This window comes from Camelina sativa, chromosome 14 (assembly GCF_000633955.1).
Source record: "Camelina sativa cultivar DH55 chromosome 14, Cs, whole genome shotgun sequence".
NCBI classification, from domain to species: Eukaryota; Viridiplantae; Streptophyta; class Magnoliopsida; order Brassicales; family Brassicaceae; genus Camelina; species Camelina sativa.
Window position 1 is genome coordinate 24661070 of NC_025698.1, and position 10478 is coordinate 24671547.

The 10478-nt window shown below is 39.0% G+C and overlaps 1 protein-coding gene and 1 pseudogene across 1 annotated transcript in view; one reads left to right on the forward strand and one right to left on the reverse strand.

Moving 5' to 3' along the window:
- LOC104742358 lies at window positions 5683-9824 on the reverse strand (annotated as a pseudogene).
- The window catches only part of LOC104742361, a gene marked incomplete in the record, with an annotated part of 1552 nt that continues 1149 nt past the window's right edge, over window positions 10076-10478 (forward strand). The window contains 1 exon segment of the mRNA XM_010463364.2: window positions 10076-10318. Coding sequence (XP_010461666.1) covers window positions 10147-10318 — 172 coding nt within the window.

Consider the following 10478-nt stretch of genomic DNA (forward strand, 5'->3'; position numbering starts at 1 on the left):
ACTAAGAGAGCAGATACTGAAAGGAAGAGATTGCATGGAGGATTTGATTCAAACCAGCTAGCTTCTGTTAATGCTAAGCTTGATTCAGTTCATAATCTCCTGGTTGGTAAGAAATCAGTTCACTTTGCTGTTGAAGTTGAATCATTTGAGCCACAACCTGAGTCTGGGAATGAAGAAGCAGATGTCAACTTTGTATATGGGAATCAGGGTCAGAGATTTGGTAATCAGCAAAGCAACAAGCCTTACAGTGGGAACTTTTCAGGGTACACTCCTAACCCAGATTACCAGAAGCAGCAACAGAACAACAACTATACAAGAACCTATGGGAACTCATCATATCAGTCTCCTCCTCCTAAGACTTCTTCTGAGAGTAGAATAGAGGCCATGCTTGATCAGCTTCTTCAGGGACAAGAGAATATGACAGTGACATTCAATGGAAAAATCGTCAATGTCTACATTGAGCTGAATGGGAAGATAGATGCATTAAACAATCATGTCAAGAAGCTAGAGAATCAAGTTATTCAAACAGCTGGACCCGACAAGAGGCAAGAGGGATTTCTCCCTGGGAGAACTGAGTCAAATCCTAAACATTCTTGTAATGCCATATCAGTGAGGGGTGAAGATGATGGTGAAATTGTTTCTGCAGAAAAGGGAGAGAAATCGCAAAATCTGTCGGCTCTAGATGATGGTGTCGATCGACACCCCTCTCAGACAGAACCCGAAACTTCAAAATCTCAGGTTCCAACTGCTGAAAGGGTGTACCAACCGAAGATTCCTTTTCCTAAGTCAAGACGGTCCAAGCAGGAGCTTGAGGAAGCTAGATGCAAGGCAATGATGGATAAGGTGATGATAGAGATGCCTTTGATTGATACAGTAAAGCTTTCACCACCACTTAAGCACTATGTGAAGAGAATGGTATCAAATGGTTTGAGCCATGAGGAAGGAGCTTTGCTAACTAAGTAGTCAGTGCGATTCTGCTGAACCAGCCCTCACAAAAAAAGAAAGAGAAGAAGCAAGAGGTGGTTGTCTCTAAGAAAGTGAGTGCAATGATTCAGTGTAGGACTGCAGAGAAATTACCAGATCCTGGGAGCTTTGTACTTGATTGCACTATCTCTGCATAACGGTTTGCTCACTCACTTTGTGATCTAGGCTCTAGTATTAACTTGATGCCACATTCTGTTGCTGTGAAACTTGGGATGACAGAATTCAAGCAAACTAGATTATCTCTTATCTTAGCTGATAGATCTCAGAGAATCCCTGAAGGTGTTTTAGAGGATATTCCAATTAAGGTTGGAAACTTCATGATTCCCACTGACTTTGTGGTGCTGAAGTATGATAAAGAGCCTAAAGACCCTCTCATCTTAGGAAGATCTTTCTTGGCTACAGCTGGTTCTGTCATAAATGTGCAGAAGGGACACATTACACTGAATGTGGATGGTTTAAGTATGAATTTTGAGATGCATAAGCTAAGGCGAGCTCCTACCATTGATGAACAAACATTTTCTGTTGAGAAGATTGCTGAGATAAGCTGCAAAGAAGAAATTACACGAGCATTAGGCTCAGTGTCGATCGACACACCATCAGTGTCGGTCGACACCCCTCCGCGACCGAACATTCTCTATGCTTCAAGTCAGAAAACTGTTCCCAAACAGAAACCTCACCACTACACACCCCAGAGTCCTCAGGTAAGGCAAAGGTATGCATTTTATTCACCCAAACCCTCTCCTATCATCAATAAGACCTTCAAAGGTACAAAAATTGTTTTGCAGTTAACCACACCATGAGATTATCGTAGAACGCTTGTTTCTTCTGTTGATGAATTTGCAGGACATAAGAGAAGCAAACCCATCCAAAAATCCCACCCAAGTCTTGTTCCTCACATCATTGGCAGACCTCATGCACCTAAAACTTATACACCACCTTGGATGAAGAGGACATTGTCTCGGAATCATGTATTGCCATGTACTGCTACACCCGATGCTTGAGCTTTAACACAATCAAGCTAATGACTGAAAACAAGCGCTTAGTGGGAGGCAACCCACTTCTAGGTTTTTCTTTTCCTTTTGAGTCATTTTCATTTTTTCATTGAGTCAGTTATTGTTTGATTTTTGTTTGAAATTATAAAATTGTCTATCTATCATGTTGCTTTTAACTTGTGTTTGAGTGCTTCTTACCAGAATAATCATTCAAGGATTGATCCATCAACACAACTATCTGCGACTAACAAGGAGTTTCGGCCAACAAAACACCATTCGTGATGAGTGTCGATCGACACTGAAATGGTGTCGGTCGACACAGTTGGGTAACCCGAGAACAGTTCATCTTTTCATTACAATTTTCAATACGTTTTTGTTTCTTTTTGCTTTCATCTTACTTGATAACACTGGAGACAGTGTTGTTTAAGTCTGGAGGAGGTTATCTACTAACTACGTTTTTGTTTTTGAGTTTCAGTTGTGTCAGTCAAAACCATAAAGTTTGAACCAAATTTTTCAAATTTTTCTTTTTGTCTTTGGGAATTATGATCTTGATTAATGATTTCTCATATTTGGCTAACACTCTAATGATTATTTTACTATTCTTGATCTCAAAACTGAAGCTTAGAAAGACTATGAGTTGTATCAACAATCCTGAAAGCCCTTATTCAATGGATATCTGGTTAAACCAACGTTGTCTCAACTTTTATTTACTTACACATTTGATTAAAAAAAAAAAGAAGAAAAAAAATTTGGGAGAAATCAACTCCTTTGAAGTGAGAAAAGGGAAAGGAAAGGAGATGTATGAAGAATGTCTTGGCTTGAAGAGAGTCCATATGCCACTGATCGATACACCAAGGTAAGAACTCACCTATACTTGCTTTAATTTATGTAATGAGATGACAATGGTGAGACTAGAGATTCTAGAGGATTGTGAGATTTGAGTAAGGAATGTTGATGCTTATCATTGTTAAGTATAAGAAGTAAGTTCTTGAGAGTCAAGGCGATGAAGAGTGCGAAGATCAGTTATCTGCAGTTGAGTGAATTCCTATGTTTTCAAACCTCTTTTACAGGTCTAAGTTTCTGTTTTGCTTGAGGGCAAGCAAAGGCTAAGTCTAGGGGAGTTGATATATCACGGTTTTTGTGGTTTTTAACCATGATATAAGGAGTCTTTTAGAGTCTTTTGATTTGTTTTCTAGGATGTTTTTGAGTCTTTACAGGTTATCTAGGATTTTGGCACGGATGGAGTGAAATGGAGCAATTTGGATCGTTTTGGAGCATTTAATCAAAGAAGTCAATTTGGAGTCTGATCAACTGATCAATGTCGATCTGACATTGAAGGAGCATCGATCGACACCCAGTCCAAACCGACGAGAGAGCCAAAAATTGGAAGTTTTACAATTTTGCCCAAAGTCTTCCATAATTGCAACATAAGTCCCTGACGTGTTTTAGGACATATATATTTAGTTTTTGGGTTTTGTAAACCTTTAAGTCTTTTTCTAGAGAGTTTTATCCTGCAACCCTGAGAGATATTGAGAGCTTTTTGGAAGAGAGATCTGAACTCCTCTGAGAGAAGAATTTCTAAACTCCCTTCTTACTTTTTAATATCTATTGCATGTTATTCAAAATTATGATTAGATCTTCATTAAATATGTCTGAGTAGTTCGCTTGTTAAGTTTAGGGTTTTTCACAGGGATTTTATGAATTATGAGATCTGTTTATTTAGGATTCATTATCTTTCTAGATCTTCATCATAGGTTATTCTTCATATTAATCCTTGATTGGCCATCTAGAATTAATAACTTAGGAAAATAAATTGATATGAGAATATAATTGATTTTCCTGATAAAACTTTTGATGAGCAAAATTACTTCTTGCAAAGAGATTTGATTGAGTAATCTTGTGAACTTATTTAAACCTGTTTTCAAAGCTGAATTTTAACCTAGAATTTTACAAATAGATTTGTATTTTCTGGTTTTAAATTTAGATAATATTTGCAGTGAGAACTGATTTATTTTACAGAAGAGTTTAGAGTTCTAGATCTGATTTTTAATTGCTTGAATCCTAATTAATTTATTGATTTGATATTCCATAATTTCCTGAGAAATTCCCTAGACCTAGCTTTTTAATCCCTTAAATTTACAACAATTTTATTTTAATATTTTGCATTGCTTTTCTTATTTAAATCACTTGTTTAGCATAATCATAAAATTCTATAATTTACTGTGTAGTCTAGAGTCCTTGTGGAATTCGACCCCTAAGTATTACAGTGACCTCTTAATTTGAGAGAGTAGCTCTAGGGTTTAATTTGAGCATATCATTTCGCCAAAACACTCCTGTTTGAGTATAGAGCTATGTACCCATTTAACCCAAAGAGAGTTCCCCGAAGAAAGTATTCTCTAGATCAACAAACATCATTCATTTCAGTCAGAGATCGTAAACCAAGGCCACCTTCCTGCTTTGGCTTGCATATGTCCTCCCAAGCTACTTTATTTTTATGAGGATTTAAGTCCGGACCAGACCAGAGGAACGCTGAGCAGAGCTTGTCAATCTCACAAGTACATTGTCTTGGAAGACAAAAGGCAGAACACCAGAAATTACATATACTCCATAGCACCTACTGAATCAAGTTTAAACGTCCCGCAAAAGAGAGGAAACGGGCCGTCCAAGAGCCTATTTTTTTCTTGATTTGCTCAATGAGAGGCGAACACTCCGAGAGAGACAGACGTTTGGTGACTAAGGGCAAACCTAAGTACCGAACCGGGAGTTGGCCAACCTCAAAACTAAAACTGTCCTGAATCTCCTGGCTAGCACAGGCAGATAAACCCCCCGAGATAGACTGTAGACTTCTCCAGACTAATTTTCAAACCCGATCGCTTAGCAAAGCTTTCAAAAACCCCCACAATGCCTTCAGTGGACCTGACATTACCATCGGAAAGAACCATAAGGTCATCCGCAAAACACAAATGGGTGACACCAAGGTTTCTTACACTTTGGATGATAACCAAACTGATGTTCGACTGCACCATCCAACATTTTTGAAAGAACGTCCATAACAATAACAAACAAGTAAAGAGAAAGAGAGCATCCCTGTCTCAGACCCCTTGCACTTGGAAAGAATCCTACAAGTTCACCATTCACCTGAACTGAGAATGAAGCCGTTGTCACACAGAGCATTATCCAATGCACAAAAACAGGCGGCAAATCGAGGGTTGTCAACACATTTCTCAAGAAAGGTTTTATGTTTCACTCTTCAATTTTAAACTATACAATAAATACTCATTAAAATAATCCAACCCATAATACTTTGGAATAGTATTAGGAAGATTTGGTTCCAAATAAGACCTACAATTTTCCAACAAAACTCAAACCGGATGACACCATACACAGCAGAGAACATCACATAATTGGACCGGAGAGATCACCATAAAGACCACCAAAGCAACCAAAGCAAAATCAACAAGCATATGAATCAATTGAGAACTAGCAGAGCCTTGCCATTTCTACAGGCTAAACGCGAAGAGCAGAAAAGCAAAATCATCTAAACCCTAAAACCAGATCGTATAGACAAGCCGTAGTAAAAGAGCCTAAAGAATCCTAATATCATCTGAACCAGCAAGCTTCTGATTAAACCACCATAAACAGATGATTGCTAAGCCAAATCAAGCCTCTGTTTAATAAAACTATCGATGTAATTATTTGCTCAATGTATGCAGAAAAAAATGTCATTCACTCAGTTGTATACAAACAGGGGAAGCATTTCACAAGAATCCCTTAGTAGTTTTCTACATAAACGGGTAAGAACTCAGAAACAATATATACATAGACGACAAAACCATAGGCAGAAATCAAATCAATAAAGCTCGATGAAACCTCTAACAGAGTAGTTCATCGGATCGGATCACAACCCCTGGCTCTTCTCCTTCACGGCCCTTGCAGCGGCGCTGTACCATGCAGCTGCAGCCATTGCGCCTGGATCAGGAATTGATGCAAGAATCTCAGCTGATACATAGCTAGATCTTCCGGCCTGTCCACCAATCCAATAATCCGTTACATCAGATGAACAAAAAACTTGACATCCAACTCATAACTGTGAGCTCAGTGATTGCAATATTGTAGCCAATTAACCGAGAGTCAATAAAGCCCACCTGTGCTTGCATATGAATGGTAGATTCAGCTCCTGTGGTTGCAGCTTCGGCAGACAGAACAAAAGCAGTAATAGGGTCCTCCCCAACACTCAGCTTCTGCTCACAATCAAAGCAAAGCTCGTTACAACTTGTTAAATTATAATCTCTGGTTTTTAAGAAAAAGGTAAACAACTATTGGCAAGTCACCTCCTCAAGGATTTTTGAAGCTGGGATGAGTGCATCTAACATCGTTCTGTAACCGGCAGTTGCTCCACCATATTTACTGACAGCAGAGATTGCTGCCTTGAGTGCATCAGACACTGATTTCAAGAATAAATCAGTAACATAGTAGGCGAACATGTGCCTTTTGGAATAGTTAACGACAATACAAGGAACGTTATCTTACAGTGTTTGGGAGTGGTTTCTGGCTGACCATTAGCTTTTAACTCCGCATATGCTGCCTTGCAGAGGAGATTGTAACTGGTTTCATATGAGACAGTGTCATGTCTTTATCAGTTAATGCAAAATGCATGATCAATCTTAGTGAAAGAAAATTGTCAAGTTAAGTGCGCTGATTTACATTATTCCACTAGTTCCCCCCATGACTCTTCTAATTGACGAACCAATCTCACTCACTGTTTCGGCAGCATCATTGAGTGGATAACTATAAGAACGAGAAAGAGAGGGTATAAATTGCAAGTAAATAATCAAACTAAACGGAGAAAAGAAGACGTAAAACGGTAATTAGCGTAAAGTGACTCACTAATTCTTCATGTCCTCCAGAATAGCAGTTGCGCCTCTGCACATCTATTAATGGTGGTGTGTGCATAAGATTTAAGAAACGCGTAAATGCAAAACTTTATGTTGTACAGACATTTGAACAACAGGACTTACTGTTGATCCACAGTCCCCATCACCTACTTTTCCATCCCATTCGTTCAAACTATCCTTTAGATTGATGACTACAGTTGCTGCTGCTTCAATAGCTGCCTCAAGAACTTGCCCTTGTTGACTAAGCTCTTGTGGTCGGCTTGGAGACTAAAAATAGCAAAACAAGTTAGCATGATCGCCTGGCAAGTTCTCATGAATACTTACAGGTTATCGCATCTCACTGAACCCCTTCTAAGCTGACTAATTGAATTTTTCCAAACCTAGTGCTTACCTCTTGGCTTTTCGTTGCTTGAAAGGGCAGTGGAACGGGGATCTTTTCTGGGGGGCGGTTCCCTATAAAGAGAAATATACAGAATGAAGAATTTACAAACTAATACAAGTTCCAAAGGAAATATCAGAGGAACAAGAAAGACAATATAACTACGTCTCACAGACCATTTGTGCCGACTGGCCAACTAGGAGCCTTGGTGGGAGCATCCAGACGCTCTAAAATTGACTGGTCTGCCTTCATGATTGATATCGAGAACCCTGAGAAGGGAGGGAGTGTGAGAGAAATAGCACAAAACCGGTAACTCTATATAGACACAACCAAAAACAGTCACCTGCCATATCAAGAGACGTCATAAATGATCCAGTATACACCCTATCAACGGCAAGCCCAAATTCCAATTGTAATTTTGGGACTGCTTTTCCAGCAGCAATCAAAAGTTCCATTAGAGGAGAACCACCTAAGCTGCAGAACAATAGGAAACTCAGATATAATTAAGCATAACTCATTATGCCATATGTCGGTAACTGGGTATCATAGATATAACATTGTTGTAACGGTGAAAATGAGAACTACACTGTTATAGGCTTACCCATTAACCATCAGAACTACACTGTTACCACGTGTAATTGGAACATAATTAGTCTCCTGCCGTTAGAAAGAATGCTTAGGCCAATGAATTAAACACAATAATGTACAATGTATTTTTTAACACTACTATTTTGGAGATAGTCAATAAGATGGTTATGGAATGGAGAAACTGCAGCAGAAAAACAAGAATAGTGTACATACTGGACTCAGAATCTGTTGAAGAACATGAGAAACTACAACTTCCACAGGTTGAATATCAACCACAGCAGCACCAGGCTCCCCATGCTGAAAGAAAGGTTCAAAATTAGCAAGAATAAAAGTCAAAATACAAGAAACAGAAATGTGCTCTCACTTTCCTATGGCATTATTAGAAAATATGAAGGGAAACAACATACAACTCCAAGCCCAAGTTCCATTTTCTCTGGACCCAAACGATCTGATGCAACTTGTCCTGGAAGCGTACAAACAGATAGTGCAACACCCATGGTCCCAACCATCTCAGATGCATGTTTTGCTTCCGCTGCAACTTCGGCTAGAGAAAGACCAGCAGCAGCCGCTGCTCCAGCGACCTATCCTTAAACCAAAACAATAAGAAAGGATGATAAGAAATATAAGTGCATAAGAGCCTGCCCCTTAGACATCACATAAAAGACAGTAACAAACAAAATGAGGATCGACTGCAAACGCTACTAAGAAATGTTAGCCTAGAGTGCAGATAAAGGGAAAAGAATATAGAAGGAGAACTGAGAAACCTTATGGACAAGAATTGTTCCCGCTAAACCTCTGCGTCCCGCTATGCCACGGGGGCGGGGGTAAAGCACAATCATCTCCAACAATCACAGTCTATAAAAGGGAACATGTCATTCTATCCACCAATGCTCTTACCAAATGGTAAACAAACAAATAGACAAGTTACCTCAATTTGGAAACCTTCAGTTTTTGCTTGCTCAGCTGCCAGGCCAAAGTTCAAGCGGTCACCAGTATAGTTCTATTAACAATAGTTAAAGGAGAAACTAGATCAGCCAAAGAGATTGAGGGATAGTCTTTCAAAAGATATTGTATATATAAGCATATGTCTAGCCATATTTTAAATACCGTGATAACCAGAGGCATCCTTTTGGACCAGTTACAGCTCGAATCCCCTGGAATTAGACAAAGATCCATCATTCACTAGAAACACTGAAGAGAAGACAAAGAAGATACATGGGAAGAGTAACTTACAGCTAGGATGGAATCAACAGGTGGTGAAGCAAAAACATCTCCACAAATAGCAGCTGTGAGCATTCCTTCTCCAACATAGCCAGCTTGTGCTGGTTCATGCCCACTTCCCCCTCCTGTTTCATCATTGCTCCCATAAACACGGATATAAAACGTCAATCAAAACATAAATTACGTTTGGAAAAGAAAACTCCAACCTGATATAACAGCAACCTTGTCATAGTTCGCAGCCGAGACATCAGCCCGTAGTACAACTTTGATCTGTAAATTCATCAGACTAAGCCTGAGGGTTCCCACAAACATGGTAAGAATATATATATATTTTTTTTTTGGAGATTTTATTTTATAGAACCTCGGGAAGACCATCCAAATACTGAAGTCCAGGATAAGTTTCAACAAGACCCTCGATGAACTCGGTTACAACATCTGCAAAATTGCACAATAACGAGAAATATACATTTTTAAGTTCATCCTATCTCTAGCGAATTGATATGTCCAGATCATGAAACTACCATATGAGATTAAATAAAAACAGAGAGCTCGAAACACAAAAGAAGAAGGAGAGACGAGGGATCAATCACGAACCGTTGGGGTTGTTGATGAATTTTTTAGCCGGAGGAACCATAGTGTTAGCTTTAATTGAGATCGAATAAGATTAAACTCACAAGGAGACGAGAAAAATCGAGACTTTGATAGTCAACAATGGCAGAAAAGAGGAGAAAGTAAAGAAGTAGAAGAAGAAGTGAGAGTGAGAGTATTTTTGTATTTGTTCTTCCGTAGAAGAAGGGAAGACAACCAAAAAGTCAAAATACCCAACTTTTAAACCGAAATAAACCGGTTATAATTAAAACATGGTTCAAGCAATTAAACCGGTATATGGAGATAATTGGGCCGAAGTTGAGAGCCCATCAAAAACTTAATTAGTAAGTAAAAAAAAAAAGAAGCTTCGTAGGCACGTGGAGCACGGACACGGTTCGTCTATAATAATAATAATAATTATTCTTCGTCGACCCTTACACGAAAGAGATTAAGAGAGAGAGAGAGAGAAAGATCTAGAAGAGAAGACGAAGAAAGAAGAATGGCGTTGCAATGGCTGATTCTGTCGTATGTGGTGGCGGCCGAAGTTGTAATCACCCTCATGTTGACTCTACCTTACCCTATGCTTATTAAGAAACGTGTCGTTCAACTTGTTTCATTGATTCTCCAACCTGCTGCTTCCATCGTCGCCTTCGCCGGGTTTCAGCTCCTCGGTAACCTTTCTTCTCTCTTTATCTAGCTTTCATCCGATTTCTCTAATTCGTAATCGAATTTTGTGTTAATTTTAGTTAGGGTTTTTGAGCCGCGAGTGATTCTGTGGGTTAGGGTATACCTTTTTTTGCTTATTTCGTTTTTTTTTTTTTTTTTTTTTTT